General features: G+C 43.1%; 1 protein-coding gene across 3 annotated transcripts; it reads right to left on the reverse strand.

Moving 5' to 3' along the window:
• Positions 1-558: 558 nt before the first annotated feature.
• LOC129818797 (procathepsin L-like) lies at positions 559-18,164 on the reverse strand. Of its 3 annotated transcripts, none has more exons than XM_055875036.1 (8): positions 18,056-18,164; positions 3,716-3,854; positions 3,417-3,539; positions 2,456-2,608; positions 1,977-2,201; positions 1,584-1,749; positions 1,171-1,288; positions 559-939 (listed from the first exon to the last, which is right to left on the reverse strand). In XM_055875036.1, exons 2-8 carry the CDS (start codon positions 3,842-3,844, stop codon positions 840-842), a joined length of 1,014 nt encoding a protein of 337 aa, XP_055731011.1. In that variant the 5' UTR covers positions 3,845-3,854; positions 18,056-18,164; the 3' UTR covers positions 559-839. The 3 variants fall into 3 exon arrangements, with proteins under 3 accessions (XP_055731011.1, XP_055731009.1, XP_055731010.1); XM_055875034.1 differs by lacking the exon at positions 18,056-18,164 and adding an exon at positions 5,200-5,307; XM_055875035.1 differs by lacking the exon at positions 18,056-18,164 and adding an exon at positions 4,637-4,744.
• Between the last annotated feature and the right edge of the window lie 965 nt (positions 18,165-19,129).

Below are 19,129 nucleotides of genomic sequence, written 5' to 3' on the forward strand. Positions count from 1 at the left end.
GTGCTACACAGGATCTTTAGAATTGTAACCAATTTTCTGAGAAGACCCATAATATCTGCAGCAATAGCAGAATAAAATCAAAATTCCTGACCTGCCAGTGTTGTGATTAGTCTAATGATTTCACCTGCCATCTGTTGTCAAAAATGGGAATGCGGTTTTGGCTGTGTTTTGTAGTGGCTATTGGGTCAAGACACCCTGTCATTTCCTGGTGACCAAAATTCACTGGTAGCTCAATTTCATTTTGTGAAAATAAAACAAGCACTGAAGTGTAGGGAATCACTGTACCATTCAAAAAATATAGATATCACTGAAATAGTATAAAAAAATAAGTAGTTCAAGTGTCTCAAGCAGGAGTGTCATGTTACAGGGAAATGGGATGCAGGGGAGATTTGTTTTGAACACAGCCTAGTGCTGTTGCAATGCAACTAGCTTCCACATGACATGTTTGTGTTTGAGAGTCAGCCTTCAGTGACGGTCATAATAGCTGCTAGATAGTGCCAACATTCAAAAATTAGTGCTACATCATAGGAAAACATAGGCGATTAGGACAACAAAATATATTTTTGTAAAGTTTATTTTGTTCATCTGTACAAAACTGGTGTAAAAGCAGAACTAGGAATGTACACAGGTAACATTCACTTGACACAACAGGCATACACACAAACTAAAGTATAAAATAAATTCCCTAAATGTACTTCTTTAAAACCCTAGCAGCAGGTTCTCATGCACCTTTCACAGATTTAGTTAAGGCAGCACTGTAATCATGACCCTTTATCCAGAACTTTCAAACGTTTCTAAAACTAAGGTCTAGTGTACTAGAACGGCCAGGTTCTAGAACACTAGACCAGTGGGTAGCTGGCTGCCGTGGCGATGCCACAGTGGTTCTTCCTGTCTTTGGCCATGTAGATGTAGCCTTTGTCTCCCCATTTCTCGCTCCAGCTGAGGAAAAGACAAAACATGTTAGTCCCACAGTTCTAGTTAGTAGGAAATTATAGATTCACTGCTGCTTTAGAGAAATGTATGACTTAGACCATAGTATCAGGACAACACCAACACTGTATTCAAATAAAGGCAATGTAGAGATGCATATTCCCCGATGAGGAAATCAACCAATCCCGTAGTGGTGACGTAACAAACAAAAACATCCTAGGAAGATACTATGTACTGTACCTGTTCTTGACAATCCAGAATTTCTTGCCATCTACATCCTCTCCTTCAAAACCATATCCCACCACCAGAACTCCATGGCCGAGCTCCTCACTGCTGCACTTCTTCTCATAGTAGATGCCTACAGGGAGAGGACATAGTTAAATTAGTAGGCTAAGATGCTGGGTTTACCTCAGTATGTAAAACCACCTGATCTCAAAGCTAAAGGTAGTTAGTTAGCGTGTAGCTCTTTACTAGAGGGCAAAACTGAAATATCGGTAACAATTTACTTCAGATGATACCATTTGTAAATCTTAGCTACCGTGTGAAAAGGACAGACCGGAACAGCTCACTGCTACCCAAAAATAGTAGGTAGGGAATCCAATACTTTCAAATATTCTAACATAATTTAAGTTGCACCGCTAACTGCTACTCACCAGACTTGTAGAACTGGAAGGAGTCGTGGCTGGCATCGATGGCGACAGAGATGGGGCCGACAGACGCCACAGCACTCATCAGAGCGTGCTCCTTGCCACTGGGGATATCCACGAAGCCGGTTTCATTGACAGCACTGAACTCTGGTCGGTAGCGGCAAAGGGCATCCTGAGTTACCAGATAAGACCAACGGCCATGATTAGTCAAAAACATACTCCAATTATTCAAGCAAGTCAGTCATCCTTGGAGACATAAATCCCACTAATGAAGTAGAAAAATAACAACCATAGGAGTTGGTTCTACAGGAAACTGCATGATCTGGGACCAGGCTAAAACAAACACATTTTCATACGCCATTACATTTGAATACAGACTAATAGAACACAGGGCCTTACCTTGCCCACATAGGGGTAGGACGCCTCTGTGTCCAGGCCACCGTTGTCCTTTACATACTGGAACGCCCGGTCCATGAGACCTCCATCACAGCCATCGTTACCCTGGGGTCTGGAGCAGTCCACCAGGTTCTGTTTACTCAAAGACACCAGATTGCCAGTCTTCCTGAATAGCTGGCCCTCTATGGCCCCGGTGGCACTGAACGCCCAGCAAGACCCACATGAGCCCTGGGGTAAAAATTGTTAAAGATCTTGTTAGTATTTCATGTCAGAACACACTGACATGTGCATACTAAGCCAGTGTATGTAAGTAATAACTATGTGAAAAACCATTGTACATATACTGTAAATTACCGGCATGTCATTGGTAAGTAAACAAGCCAGACATTTCCCTGGATGTAAGAACTCAGGAAAGTCTGCATTAAGTGACACAGCAGTGTGTGTGGATATGAGTCATGACTCATGAGTGATTCAGGTCTCACCTGGTCCATGACGGGAGTGACGTAGCCCTCCTCTCTCCAGTCCACAGCTTCAGGGGCCTGCAGGTAACTGGGTTCCATGAACAGAGAGCCCTTGTACTTCCTCTCAGTTGTCTGCTTGTAGCCGTTCATGAGCTGCCCGAACTCTTCGTTGGTCTAGGGAGGAAGGAATCCAGAAAAACATGTTGAAATGTAATGTCTCCCTGGCCAGATGTGTTTTGTAATTTACTATCTGAATGTAACATGTAGGTTCAATGTCTTAGTACTGTTTTTTTTTTTTAAGTTACACATTGAACCAGAAACATGGTACGTTGTTAAAAAAAATATTTCTGTTCCCTTCTCAGGATCACTGTTCTGTTCTTTCAGAACCTGATAGTGGAAGAAATCTACCCTGTGAGTGAATACATTCCTGCTTTAGTTGTCAACGCTGACACCTGTGTCGGTTTTCAAAGTGCCTGTGAAATATTTCAAACTGTAGGTGCTGTAGCCAATGCAGGGGCGGCAGGTAGCCTAGTGGTTACAGTGTTGGGCCAGTAACCGAAAAGTTGCTAGATCGAATCCCCGAGCTGACAAGGTAAAAATATGTCGTTCTACCCCTGAACAAGGCAGTTAGCCTGAGAACAGTGGGTTGTCATTGTAAATAAGAATTTGTTCTTACCTGACTTGCCTAATTAAATAAAGGCTAAATAAAATTAAAATAATGTCAATACAAAAAGACTCAGCATGGGACAAGACTTCTGAAATGTACCTCCTGCTCCACCCTTAAAATGCCTCAGCAACAGAGCTTGACTTGGGCAGGAGCTCACCACAATTGATATTGGCACCTCAAACATTCTACTGCTTGAGTTCCTGCACCGCAGAATATTAGCTCAAAGTACCACAGATTTCCTGCACCTTAATATAAACAGTACTAGCACTTATTTAGTCCAAGTCAAGCACTGCTCAGCAAGGTGATTCTTCTTACCATGTCACCAAAGTGGTTCATGCCCAGACGGTAGGAGTGTTTTCCCATAGAGTGTTCCAGGTTGTGCATCTCAATCTTCTTCAGGTTCTTCTCCCAAACCATCCTCCTCCAGCCCTCCTCGCTCTGTAACAATGAGTGAAAAACAGTCAGAAAATACACAATCCATGCAATAATGTTATACTGAGTTAATTGTAATTTACAGGTACACGCATGCAAATGCACCAATTAGAGCCACTCTTTGGGAACTACTGAGGGGTTCCTATGAGGATGTGCTCCTCTACTTGTGCTTAAACACCCACCTCATGGTAGTTCTTGCTGTGCCAGTTCTTCCACAAGTGCCAGTGGCCCTCCAACTGAGAGTCAAACATAGGGGCCGCATACACAGCACTCATACAGAGCACCAACACTGCCAAGTACAGGGACATCATGGTCAAACAGCTGTGGAGAGAGAGAGAGCAGAGCTCAGTCAGCCTTGTATTTTCAGTGTAAAGAATATATAAACATTATAACAAATGTTGAAATTGAAACAATATAGCTTCAACATTATAGTCACTACCAGAAAAAAGAGGCTGGGCAGCACCTCCTACTGGAGAGTTGATCTACAGCTATCCATTTGGTCTCCCATCCAGGGTTTTAACCAAGGCCTGCTTAGCTTTGATATGTCACTGACTACTACCAATGTGGTACAGTGAGAAGTCTTTTAACTTCAGATTCACTGTTGCTAGCAGAGTCAGTCCAAAGGATAGGTTTAACAGAAACAATGAAATGTCACCCTACATATCAATGACACTTCAGGCATATATAGGATTTGTGAAGGCATCAGCAGCTATTGTTTCAAGTCAACCCAGAGGTCAACTAAAAATACACACCTAGACTTTCAAGCTTTGGTTGATTTCAAAAGTAACATTAAATTAAGTCATATGTTGGATTCAAATCTCCCTCAACAAATATCTAGGTGAAATAATAGGACTAAATCAAACTTCAGACCTATTCTTTAACTTTTGGTTGAGCTGTGAATCGAACATCATTAATACGATATCCACCGAGATATTCAAGGGAATGTTTGGTAACAGCCGGCAACAATAACATCAGAAACTGTATCCTAACTCTGTTAGGCATTTTTGTATCAATCGAAGAGCAAATACCCCTGGTAAACGTCCATAACCCAAGAAAACCAACCTAACACTGTACAAACATAATAGACCTAGCGCAATACTTACTTTTTCCCGTCAATTTGCAGTAACAATCTGTTGATATATGCTGTTGTGTAGACAATCCCTACTAAACACAACACTTTATACAGCCAGCTATTTATCGTGTTAGTAAGGGAGGCTTGTGATTGGCTAAAAGGACCTCGATATCACACAGTCTATATTGGGATTGGCTGAAATAAGAATTTAAAATCTCAGGTCCCGCCCCCGAGTAAATATCCATGCATGTGATTCCTGCTCAAGTGACCGTCTTATCCTTCAGCTGAACATGATGAAACCTCTTTAGGGAGTTGATTAGATTACTGGGAAACAAAGGGTACAATTATACATTGTAACGTCGAATCAGGTTCCCTTAACATTCTTTCATATTCGGTTACTTTGTAACAGTTCTCTCATCATGTGCTGGCGCCTAGGAGATGAGAGCATGACACGCTGCTGCTCATACAGCAATGACAAAAGAATTACCAGTAAAAAAAGGCAAGACATGTTCACTGCACAAGAATGACATGAATTTAGCTAGAAAGTGATAAATAACTTGACATCATTCTTTGACTCAGCAGTAGGTTACTTACCTGATACACATCTCCGTGTTAGTTTGGGGTTTTAGGCTGGGTTTCAAATCAAATTTTATTTGTCACATACACATGGTTAGCAAATGTTAATGCGAGTGTAGCGAAATGCTTGTGCTTCTAGTTCCGACAATGCAGTAATAAAACGCGAAGCGAGGCGGCCATCTCTGTCCGCGCAGGAAGTATAAGCACTTTGTGACAACTGCTGATGTAAAAAGGGCTTGAAAATACATTTTATTTAGGGACCTGGGCATATTTTTTTTACAACAAAAAAAACTACATTAGGACTGAAAATACAGGTATAAAATTAAATAATCAATAGGTTGATGTCCTTACTTTATAAGTACAAAAATGGATGTAGCAACTGCAGATTGCCCCTGTAATGCTAAAAAATACATGAGATTGTCTGCATTCTTTAAACTGATGAATTATTGTGTGATAGCCTGCTGTGTCAAGACAGCATTCTAATTTGCTTGTAAATAATCATTCCAATTTCATTTGAAATGGGGAGGTGTCTTACAAGCTGTTCAGGGGTTTTCTACCTCTTCTGCACATTCTCTTTTCGTTTTCCTTTTAAACTTCGATCATATTGTTTTGTATTTTTTGGAGCTCATACAGATTAAATGGCAAAGCATTTATGTACCTATTTCAATTATTAAACCCACTAGATTAAAACCCACAGAAACACACTAATCAACACATTGTGTCTGATCAATACCTATTGTGTAATGTTGCTTTTTCCTTGTCAGTGATAGGAAATACTGCCTGTCAACCAAACACAATCACACAGGAAGAAGGGGAGGGATGGATTCTCTTCTTGTGCAGCTGCTGAATCTACATGTAGATATCTAGTTACTGATAGGACTACTTTATTGGTATTGGTATTGGTGTGTCTACAGAAACACAGGGAAATCACACACATTCGTAAGGAGTTTCTCTCTCTAAATACAATCAGTATAGATTTCATTATCCCAATTACAGTGCTTTGCAGTATAATGCAGTCAAGAAGTAGTGTTGATTGATTACATCGGAACTAATCTCATTCCCAGACACTTACCCCCAAATGCGTAAAAAGTCTGGTGGACCAACGCCTCAAACTTTGCCTTCGTTAGCCAATACAGAAACACTCTGTATCGGCCTACCTACTTCCTACCCATCATCACCACAACAAATTATCACTCTGAGAATTGTGGAATTACCTGTAGTGGGGTGTTCAGGTCAAGTTTCTCTCATCCACCAAGAAACCCCAGTCACTGTTTACCTATTTCTACATTTACTCTGACAACTGACCTGTGTCAGATTGCAAGATGGCACCGTGATGGCAAGATGGCACCGACAGAGATGGTCGCCTTGCTTCAAGTCCTTAGGAAATCAAATCAAATCAAATTTATTTGTCACATACACATGGTTAGCAGATGTTAATGCGAGTGTAGCGAAATGCTTGTGCTTCTAGTTCCGACAATGCAGTAATAACCAACAAGTAATCTAACCTAACAATTCCACAACTACTACCTTATACACACAAGTGTAAACGGATAAAGAATATCTACATAAAGATATATGAATGAGTGATGGTACAGAATGGCATAGACAAGATGCAGTAGATGGTATAGAGTACAGTATATACATATGAGATGAGTAATGTAGGGTATGTAAACATAAAGTGGCATAGTTTAAAGTAGCTAGTGATACATGTATTACATAAAGATGGCAAGATGCAGTAGATGATATAGAGTACATACATATACATATGAGATGAGTAATGTAGGGTATGTAAACATTATATTAAGTGGCATTGTTTAAAGTGGCTAGTGGTACATTTTTACATAATTTCCATCAATTCCCATTATTAAAGTGGCTGGAGTTGAGTCAGTATGTTGGCAGCGGCCGCTAAATGTTAGTGGTGGCTGTTTAACAGTCTGATGGCCTTGAGATAGAAGCTGTTTTTCAGTCTCTCGGTCCCTTTGATGCAATTGACTGACCTCGCCTTCTGGATGATAGCGGGGTGAACAGGCAGTGGCTTGGGTGGTTGTTGTCCTTGATGATCTTTATGGCCTTCCTGTGACATCGGGTGGTGTAGGTGTCCTGGAAGGCAGGTAGTTTGCCCCCGGTGATGCGTTGTGCAGACCTCACTACCCTCTGGAGAGCCTTACGGTTGTGGGCGGAGCAGTTGCCGTACCAGGCGTTGATACAGCCCGACAGGATGCTCTCGATTGTGCATCTGTAGAAGTTTGTGAGTGCTTTTGGTGACAAGCCGAATTTCTTCAGCCTCCTGATGTTGAAGAGGCGCTGCTGCGCCTTCTTCACAACGCTGTCTGTGTGGGTGGACCAATTCAGTTTGTCCGTGATGTGTACACCGAGGAACTTAAAACTTTCCACCTTCTCCACTACTGTCCCGTCGATGTGGATAGGGGGGTGCTCCCTCTGCTGTTTCCTGAAGTCCACAATAATCTCCTTTGTTTTGTTGACGTTGAGTGTGAGGTTATTTTCCTGACACCACACTCCGAGGGCCCTCACCTCCTCCCTGTAGGCCGTCTCGTCGTTGTTGGTAATCAAGCCTACCACTATAGTGTCATCCTCAAACTTGATGATTGAGTTGGAGGCGTGCATGGCCACGCAGTCGTGTGTGAACAGGGAGTACAGGAGAGGGCTCAGAACGCACCCTTGTGGGGCCCCAGTGTTGAGGATCAGCGGGGTGGAGATGTTGTTACCTACCCTCACCACCTGGGGGCGGCCCGTCAGGAAGTCCAGGACCCAGTTGCACAGGGCGGGGTCGAGACCCAGGGTCTCGAGCTTAATGACGAGTTTGGAGGGTACTATGGTGTTAAATGCTGAGCTGTAGTCGATGAACAGCATTCTCACATAGGTATTCCTCTTGTCCAGATGGGTTAGGGCAGTGTGCAGTGTGGTTGCGATTGCGTCGTCTGTGGACCTATTGGGTCGGTAAGCAAATTGGAGTGGGTCTAGGGTGTCCGGTAGGGTGGAGGTGATATGGTCCTTGACTAGTCTCTCAAAGCACTTCATGATGACGGAAGTGAGTGCTACGGGGCGGTAGTCGTTTAGCTCAGTTACCTTAGCTGAAACTATGCAGAAGTTAGTTTTTTTATGTATTTTTTCTTACATTGTTAGCCCCGAAAATCTTAAGTGTTATTTGATACAGCCGGGAATAACTATTGGATATGAGCGACACCAACATACCAACATCACGACCAGGAATACAACTTTCCCGAAGCGGATCCTTTGTTCGGACTGCCACCTCGGACATTGGATCTTATCCCAGAGGCCGATCCAAAACAACGTCATCGACGTCATCAGGAGAGGCAGACAGAGCAGCCTCCTGGTCAGACTTAGAAGGCGAGCACACCATCCACCGCTTCCGAGCATATTACTTGCCATTGTCCAGTCTCCAGACAACAAGGTGGATGAAATTAGGGCACGAGTTGCCTTCCAGAGAGACATCAGATATTGTAACATTCTCTGTTTCACGGAAACATGGCTCACTCGGGATATGTTGTCAAAGTCAGTACAACCACCGGGTTTCTTCATGCGTCGCGCCGACAGAAACAAACATCTCTCTTGTAAGAAGAAGGGTGGGGGAGTATGCCTCATGATTAACGACTCATGGTGTAATCATAACATAATATAGGAACTCAAGTCGTTTTGTTCACGTGACCTAGAATTCCTTACAATCAAATGCCGACCGCATTATCTCCGAAGAGAAATCGCTCTTCAATTATAGTCACAGCTGTGTATATCCCCGCCAAAGCAGATACCTCGACGGACCAGAAAGAACTTCACTGGACTCTATGTAAACTGGAAACCATATATCCTGAGGCTGCATTTATTGTAGCTGGGGACTTTAACAAAGCTAATTTGAGAACAAGGCTACCTAAAGTCTACCAGCACATTGATTGTAGTACCCGCTCGAGAAAAACACTGGACCACTGCTGCTCTAACTTCCGCGATGCATACAAGGCCCTCCCCCGCCCCCGCCCTCCCTTCGGCAAATCGGACCATGACTCCATCTTGTTGCTCCCCTCCTACAGGCAGAAACTAAAACAGGAAGTGCCCGTGCTTAGGTCTATCCAACACTGGTCTGATCAATTGGATTCTACGCTTCAAGATTGCTTCGGTCACGTGGACTGGGCTATGTCCCGGGTAGCCTCAGACAATCACATCAACGTATACGCTGACTCGGTGACTGAGTTTATTAGGAAGTGTTTTGGAGATGTTGTACCCACTGTGACTATTAAAACCTTCCCTAACCAGAAACTGTGGATTGATGGCAGCATTCGCTCCAAACGGAAAGCGCGAACCACCGCATTTAATCATGGCAAGGCGACTGGAAACAAACAGTGTATTTATTCCTTCAGCAAGGCAATCATACAAGAAAAGTGTCAGTGTAGAGACAAAGTAGATTCGCAATTCAACGGCTCAAACAGGAGACATATGTGCCAAGGTCTACAGACATTAACGGATAGCAAAAAGAAAACCAGCCCCGTCGCGGACATCAACGTCTTGCTCCCAGACAAATTAAACAATTTCTTTGTGCGCTTTGAGGACAATACAGTGCCACCGACACGGCCCTCTTCCAAAGACTGTGGGCTCTTCTTCTCTGTGGCCTACATGAGTAAAACATTTAAATGTGTTAACCCTCGCAAGGCTGCAGGACCAGACGGCAACCCTAGCCGCGTCATCAGAGCATGCGCAGACCAGCTGGTGTGTTTACGGACATATTCAATCAATCTCTATCCATTTCTGCTGTCTCCACATGCTTCAAGATGGCAACCATTGTTCCTGTTCCCAAGAAAGCTAAGGTAACTGAACTAAATGACTATCGCCCCGCAGCACTCACTTTCGTCATCATGAAATGCTTTGAGACTAATCAAGGATCATAATACCTCCACCCTACCTGATACCCTAAACCCACTCCAATTTACTTACCACCCCAATGGGTTCACAGACGATGCAATCGGCATCACACTGCACACTGCCCTATCCCATCTGGACACCTTAGCCAAGTACATTTAAACTCAGTTTTTCACAATTCCTGACATTTAATCCAAGTAAAAATTCCCTGTTTTAGGTCAGTTAGGATCACCACTTTATTTTAAGAATGTGAAATGTCAGAATAATGGTAGAGAGAATGATTTATTTCAGCTTTTATTTCTTTCATCACATTCCCAGTGGGTCAGAAGTTTACATACACTCAATTAGTATTTGGTAGCATTGCCTTTAAATTGTTTAACTTGGGTCAAACGTTTTGGGTAGCCTTCCACAAGCTTCCCACAATAAGTTCGGTGAATGTTGGCCCATTCCTCCTGACAGAGCTGGTGTAACTGAGTCAGGTTTGGAGGCCTCCTTGCTCGCACACGATTTTCAGTTCTGCCCACAAATTTTCTATAGGATTGAGGTCAGGGCTTTGTGATGGCCACTCCAACACCTTGACTTTGTTGCCCTTAAGCCATTTTGCCACAACTTTGGAAGTATGCTTGGGGTCATTGTCCATTTGGAAAACCCATTTGCGACCAAGCTTTAACTTCCTGACTGATGCCTTGAGATGTTGCTTCAATATATCCACATCATTTTCCTGCCCCCATGATGCTATCTATTTTGTGAAGTGCACCAGTCCCTCCTGCAGCAAAGCACCAACAACATGATGCTGCCACCCCCGTGCTTCACGGTTGGGATGGTGTTCGTCGACTTGCAAGCCTCCCCCTTTTTCTTCCAAAGATAGCGATGGTCATTATGGCCAAACAGTTCTATTTTTGTTTAATCAGACCAGAGGACATTTGTCCAAAAAGTACGATCTTTGTCCCCATGTGCAGTTGCAAACCGTAGTATGTCTTTTTTATGGTGGTTTTAGAGCAGTGACTTCTTCCTTGCTGAGCAGCCTTTCAGGTTATGTTGATATAGGACTCGTTTAACTGTTGATAGAGATACTTTTGTACCTGTTTCCTCCAGCATCTTCACAAGGTCCTTTGCTGTTGTTCTGGGATTGATTTGCACTTTTCGCACCAAAGTGCGTTCATCTCTAGGAGACAGAATGTGTCTCCTTTCTTAGCGGAAGGATGGCTGCGTGGTCCCAGGGTGTCTATACTTGCGTACTATTTCTTGTACATATGAACGTGGTACCTTCAGGCGTTTGGAAATATCTCCAAAGGATGAACCAGACTTGTGGAGGTCTACAATTTTTTTTCTGAGGTCTTGGCTGATTTCTTCATGATGTGAAGCAAAGAGGCATTGAGGTTGAACGTAGGCCTTGAAATACATCCACAGGTATTTAGACAGCCTACAGGGAGGAGGTGAGGGCACTCAGAGCGTGGTGTCAGGAAAGCAACCTCTCACTCAATGTCAACAAAACAAAGGAGATGATCGTGGACTTCAGGAAACAGCAGAGGGATCACCCACCTATCCACATCTACGGGACAGTAGAGGAGAAGGTGGAAAGTTTTAAGTTCCTCGGCGTACACATCACGGACAAACTGAAATGGTCCACCCACACAGAGGCGCTGTTGTGCCGTCTTCAACATCAGGAGGCTGAAGAAATTTGGCTTGTCAAATAAAACCCTCACAAACTTTTACAGATGCACAATTGAGAGCATCCTGTCGGGCTGTATAACCGCCTGGTACTGCAACTGCACCTCCCTCAACCGCAAGGCTCTCCAGAGGGTTGTGCAGTCTGCACAATGCATCACTAGGGGCGAACTACCTGCCCTCCAGGACACCTACAGCACCCTTTGTCACAGGAAGGCCAAAAAGATCATCAAGGACAACAACCACCCGAGCCACTGCCTGTTCACCCCACTATCATCCAAAAGGCGAGGTCAGTACAGGTGCATCAAAGCTGGGACAGAGAGCTTCTAAAACAGCTTCTATCTCAATGCCATCAGACTGTTAAACAGCCATCACTAACATAGAGAGGCTGCTGCCAAAACATACAGACTCAAATCACTGCCCACTTTAATAAACGGATTTAATAAAGGTATCCCTAGTTTCTTAAAATAATGCCACTTTAATAATGTTTACATATCCTACATTACTCAACTTATATTTATATACCGTATTTATACCATCTATTGCATCTTGCCTATGCTGCACAGCCATCACACGCACATCCATATACTTATGTACATATTCTTATTCCATCTCCTTACATTGTGTGTATAAGGTAGTCGTTGTGAATTTGTTAGATTACTTGTTAGATATTACTGCACTGTCAGAACTAGAAGCACAAGGATTTCGCTACACTCGCATTAGCATCCGCTAACCATGTGTATGTGACCAATAAACATTTTAGTTGATTGAACTCATAAAAGTCTGTGTTTCAGGTGGGGAGGCCTCCTCATCTACATCAAGCAGTCATCAAGAAGCTGTTGACCTTGAGCTACGTATTTAACATTGGAAAGGGGATACATCGCATATTTATTTATATACTTGGCATAGCTAATTCTAATAGGCTATACTGTATCTACTGCTGTGCATATCATTCTTAGTATATCGTATGTAAATTAATCTGGTGTATAGAGGGATTGCATTTGGATTACAGTGCTATTTGGGATGTTAATTGGATTCCTGATGGCATTTTTAGAATTTTTTTCTTATTTGTTATATGTACTTTCACATTGAGCTGCCCTGTTCGGAGCTACACACTGGGCACACACTGGTTGACTCAATGTTGTTTCCATGTCATTTCAATGAAATAGATGTTGAATAGTGTCCAGTGGCTAGTAACATTAAGCATTTGGCTGCACCCGCTCTGATTAAAGCATTTATGCATCTATCTATGAAACTAGCAGGAACACACTGATCAATACATTATTTCTGATCAACACCTATTGTGTCATGTCACGTTGTGCCTCGTCAGCTTTAGGAAATACTGCCTGTGAACCTAATGAATTTGACTACAGTATTCTGAACGAGACAAAACAAAAACAAATACTTTGTAAAGGGGTGTTTGCATATCCAGCAAAATATAGTCTGAAGGAATAATAATAAGAATATAGTGAATGACCGGTATTGGAAAGGATACTTCATGAAAGAGAAACAGAGTGAAATAGATCATTGTTATCAAAACCCTCTACTAGTCACAGGCGGGGCAGAAGCACATTTTATCTGAATTGATTCATTCTAAAGGCTTGTCTGTCTCTGACATTGGACACCACATTACAGTTGCCGATCTGACTGGGCAAACACAATCACAGAGATATGTTATCTTCTTGGGTAGCTGCTGAATCTACCTGTAGATATGTTATTTTTTATGTTACTGATATTTAACTAGGCAAGTCAGTGAAGAACAAATTCTTATTTACAGTGACGGCCTACCCCGGGAAAACCCGGACGACGCTGGGCTAATTGTGCACCGCCCTTTGGGACTCCCAATCACGGCTGGATGTGATACAGCCTGGATTTGAACCAGGGACTGCAGTGACGCATCTTGCACTGAGATGCAGTGCATTAGACTGCTGTGCCACTCGGGAGCCCAAAATATGTGGTAATAGGACTACTTGATTGGTATCTACAGAAACAGGGAAATCAATGAATCAATGGGTTTATTTATGATAAGCGTGAGTTACTAGTATTAAGAATGTTTTTATTACAATGCAGTACTGACCATCACCTCATCCATGCAACTGACACTGACTACAGTCAAACTGAAAAAGATGCACTTCCGCCACCTGTCAGCCACGAAGTGTACTGCAGGCAATGCAACATGGCAATGACCAGATTAAATCGAATCCAATTTTATTTGTCACATGCGCCGAATACAACAGGTGTGAAATGCTTACTTACAAGCCTTTAATCAACAATGCAGTTCAAGAAATAGAGTTAAGAAAATATTTACGAAATAAACTAAAGTAAAAAATGTAAAGTAACACTAGATTTACATAACAAAAACAAGGCTATGTACAGGGGGTACTGGTACCGAGTCAATGTGTGGGGGTCAGGGTTAGTCGAGGTAATTTGTACATATAGGTAGGGGTAAATTGACTATAAAGTCAAATTACAAGTTTTAATGTCACATGCACAAGTACTGTGAAATGCCTTCCTTGCAAGCTCCAAACCCAACAATGCAGTAATCAATAACAATGTAGTACCAGAAATAAAAAGGTAGAACAAAAACACAAGAAAGTAAGTAAGCATACTATACTGAGTGGACAAATCATTAGGAACACCGTCTCTTTCCATCCCATAGACTCACCAGGTTAATCCAGGCGAACGCTATGATTGAAGTGTTAAATCCACTTTAATCAGTCTAGATGAAGGAGAGGAGATGGGTTACAGAAGGATTTCTAAGCCTTGAGACATTGATTGTGTATGTGTGCCATTCAGAGGGTGAATTGCCAAGACAAAATACTTAAGTGCCTTTGAACGGGGTATGGTGGTAGGTCCCAGGCACACCGGTTTGAGTGTGGGAAGAACTGCAACGCTGCTGGGTTTTTCACACCCAACAGTTTCCCGTGTGTATCAAGAATGACCCCACCCAAAGGATATCCAACCAACTTGACACAACTGTGGGAAGTTTTGGAGTAAACATGGGCCAGCATCTCTGTGGAACGCTTTCGACACCTTGTAGAGTCAATGAGGTGAGGCTGTTCTGAGCGCAAAAGGGAGTGCAACTCAATTTTAGGAAGGTGTTCCTAATGTTTTATACACTCAGTGTAGAGGTCCTGGATGGCAGGGAGATCGGCCACAATAATGTACTGTCCACACCACCCTCTGTAGCACCATGCGATTGAGGGTGGTGCTATTGCCATACCAAGCAGTGATGCAGCCAGTCAAGATGCTCTCAATGGTACAGCTGTATAATGTTTTGAGAATTTGAGGGCCCATGCCAAACCTTTTCATCCTCCTGAGGGGGAAGAGGTGCTCTTGCGCCTTCTTCACGACTGTGCGTGTGTGTGGACCATTTTAAGTCCCTATTGATTTGGACACAGAGGAACTTGAAGCCTTCAACCCACTCCACTGCAGCCCGTCGATGTGGATGGGAACGTGCACAGGCACCACACTTCCAGGCTGTCTCATCATCGTGGGTGATCAGGCATACCACCGTTGTGTCGTCAGCTACGTAGTTGTGGGTGAACAGCGTGTATAGGAAGGGACTAAACACACACCCCTGTGGGATCCCCGTGTTGAGGGTCAGCTTGGCGGAGGTGATGTTGCCTACCCTCACCACCTGGAGTCAGCCCGTCAGGAAGTCCAGGATCCAGTTGCAGAGGGAGGTGTTCAGTACCAAGGTCCTAAGCTTGGTGACAAACTTAGAGGGGACAATAGTGTTAAACGCTGAGCTGTAGTCAATAAAAAGCATTCTCACATAGGTATTCCTCTTATCTCGGTGGGTGACAGCTGTGTGGAGTGCAATTGCGATTGCGTTGTCTATGGATCTGTAGGGGCAGTATGCAACTTGGAGTGGGTCTAGAGTGTCTAGGATGATGGAGTTGATGTGTTCTGTGACCAGCCTCTCACTGCACTTCATGATTACAGATATGGGTGCTACCGGGGCGGTAGTCATTGTTGCATGAGGCCTTCGAGTTCTTGGGACCAGGAATGATGGTGGTTATCTTAAAACCTGTCGGGATTACAGACTGGGACAAGGAGAGGTTGAAAATGACAATGAACATGCCTGCCAGCTGTTCTACGCATGCTCTGAGAACGCGCCCAGGAATACCGTCTGGCCCTGCGGCCCAGCTGGTGTTGACCTTTGTAAAGACCTTATTCATGTCGGCCTTGGAGAGTGAGATCACCCAGTCCTCTGGGTCCGTGACAGCACTTACACCCAGCACAATGTTGTTATTGTCAAAACGTGCCTAAAATGCATTGATTTCATCTGGTAGCGAGGCATTGTTGGGCAGATCACGACTGAGTCTTCCTTTGTAATCCGTAATATACAGTATCTAGCCTATCATTGACTTGTGTTTGCTTCTCTAAACAGGACCTACAAATGATAATGTATGAAAGCAACATAAACATTCCACTTATTTTTTAGCTCTCATCTTTCTTTTTCAGCTTCTCCTCTTCTTTCCCACTAGAGGGCGACCTCTAACAGTTAGTCAGCTCAGAAGTAGATCCCAGGCCAACCATGAACAGAAACACTCACACACTAGATGCAAGTTCAGCCTACTCTGACAAATGATAACTTGGCTTGCAACTTGGTCTCAGAGAATTTAGTATTATTCTGTATGTAAATCTAAGACACTCTATTTAGTATGATATGTTACGTTTTGTATGATATACATTTATTCGTGGATGTCCATCCTCCATTTTGTATATGTTACGAATTGCAATTCGTACAATATGTTACAAAGTTTGCTAAACGTACAATATGTTACGAATTTGAAAAATGTATGACGTGTTACGAATTCCAATTTGTTGTTGCTAACATTAGCTAAGTGGCTAGGTGGCTAATGCTAACGTTAGCTAGCCTAGATGTTAGGGTTAAGGTTAGGAGTTAGGTTAAAGGGTTAAGGTTAGGGTTTTGTCTTATGTAACCATACCAAACGCAACTTATCATACTAATTTCAGTGTCCCGGATTTACTTTTACTATGTTATGTCTAGTCTATGAGACCAGTCTGTGACTTAATTAAAGAAAACTAAAGAAGGTTAAACTTGTGTATGGTATGAAACCCTATGTTAACTTTACACCTCTCTCTGTCAGTTTCAACAAAATAGACTCTACGTAAAAATATAAACACAGTGATAATATTCCTCCAATGAACTTTCACACAGTTCTCATACCGGGATTGACCTCAATGTTCCTAGGTGAGAGACATTATGAGGTTGTTTTGAAGAAGGTTTTACAGCTTCTCTCTGCCCGCCCAGTCTTCTCAAATTAACATGAGCTCTCTCACACACACACACACACACACACACACACACACACACACACACACACACACACACACACACACACACACACACACACACACACACACACACACACACACACACACACACACACACACACACACACACACACACACACACACACACACAGTCCACAAACGTAGCCCTATTAGCCCTATACATCCATTACATAGCACTGCTCTGAGTGCCTGCAGTCTATTGACACAGTACTGAAACTAGAGACTAACAACACAAACACAACTTGAGATAAGAGCTCAATTAATGAGAAACAATATTTCCGTTGGCAAATTGGATTTCTATTTTAATGACTTGCTGCAGTGTACAAGCCCTCGGACTCACAGCTCTCTTTATTCATTCTCTCCATTTAATGAATGAAGGGTTACTGTCTCGGGACAGACTTTCAGCAGTGCCTTTAGAGAGAGAAGTAGAGATAGATAGAGAGAAGTAGGAGTTTATCGGCAGCCAAAAACTACCTGCTCACTTGATGTACAGCTAACGCGCTACTTACACTACCTCTTGGCTACTTTGTTTCTTTCTGTGTTTTAAAGTTCTCAATATGAAAGCAAAGATCAACTTGAATGGCCTTGCTCATTGCGTCATTTACTTTAGTGTCAGATGTGTTTGTTTTTGGGTTTGTCCAAGGATCAGTACTTCGATGGAACATCCTTCAGTTTGGACTGAGAGGTTATGCAGTCAAGTGAAAGAGGAGTCTGTCTGTCTGTTCATCTATTCTCTCCTGAATCAAAGGTTTTCACCCTTTCTCTCTCTCTCTCCCCACTCTCTTCGCTGACACTCAGGTCCTTTGCCAGGTGCGGCGCTCTCTGCACTCCCCTGATTGCCTCTGGCACCGGGAGCACACCCTTACACACCCTTACACTCTTACACACCCTTACACACACATAGCCCAGACACACACATTTCATACAGGCTCTGTGTAGCGGAGCCAGAAGTGTTTTAGCATCGCCACGGCGCTAATGGGCCATAAAGACTCACCCAGAAAGAAAAAATCCAATGCTAGCTCAACAGTCTCATTCAATGGCAGTGTATTTGGGCAAGCCGTCATTATAGTCCACAGAACAACAGGGCTTTGAAAGACACTGCTCCTATGTCTAAACTGTAGGGAGGGAAACAATTTAGGACAAACAGAGCGGAGAGGTCCATTTCAGCCCCAAAATCATCTAGATTCACAGCCTGATAGGGCTTGGGAGCATTAGTGCAAATTTCCGGTGTGTGAGTGTGTGTTTTTCACAGACCAGTTTCACAGACGTACTTAGACACACACACACACACAGAGCCACACATGCATGCACATGTAATTGCGATGATTAATGGCTGTTATTATGATGTCATGTACGAGTTCAGCTCAGTGGAAACTTGGCATTTCAGGATAAATGCTCCTCTGAGAACCTATTGGATTTTTTATTGCTCCCTTTATTTTATTCCTGGCCATTGATAAAAGTCCCTTGATGTCAGATGTTGGTATGTGATTCATATGAAATGAAAAGGATGAGAATGAACAGCAGATGCCTGTGTGTGTAGCAGGCTTTGAGCTCACAATACCCATCTGTAGAAACCCTTTGTGTCGAAAGACTAAAGGAAAGAAGAAATATTGCAACTTGACTTCAAATAGTCACAGATAAAGAAGCCATAGTGCTTTTATAATAATACCAATTAAATAAATCTAAATTGTATGGCACACACCCACACGCGCACGCGCACACGCACACGCACACGCACACACACACACACACACACACACACACACACACACACACACACACACACACACATGTTTATTGCTATTCTGTCCAGACTGTGTATGATTACAGGTTGCCGAGTCAATATTTAGATTTTGTGGAGAACAGCACAGCCCAGCCTGTTTATTTTTCTCTCGCTACTGTATGTGTGTGTTGACTCACAGAGCTGCGGACAAAGTGGGATGTCAATGGTCTCACAAATCACACCCTGTAGTATAAACTGTTGTAGTTTCTTTTAGATAACCGCTATCGTCCATATAGATCGCGAGGTTACTGTTAGCATAATCTCGCCATGTGCTCTCTTGATGTA

The sequence above is a fragment of the Salvelinus fontinalis genome, chromosome 21 (assembly GCF_029448725.1).
Source record: "Salvelinus fontinalis isolate EN_2023a chromosome 21, ASM2944872v1, whole genome shotgun sequence".
Classification (NCBI taxonomy): domain Eukaryota; kingdom Metazoa; phylum Chordata; class Actinopteri; order Salmoniformes; family Salmonidae; genus Salvelinus; species Salvelinus fontinalis.

Coding starts and splice junctions, on each gene's coding strand:
- LOC129818797 (XM_055875034.1), bottom strand. Junction 1,750..1,976: donor CCTACCCCTATGTGGGCAAG/GTAAGGCCCTGT, acceptor CTGGTAACTCAG/GATGCCCTTTGCCGCTACCG. Junction 1,289..1,583: donor CTTCCAGTTCTACAAGTCTG/GTGAGTAGCAGT, acceptor CTCTCCCTGTAG/GCATCTACTATGAGAAGAAG.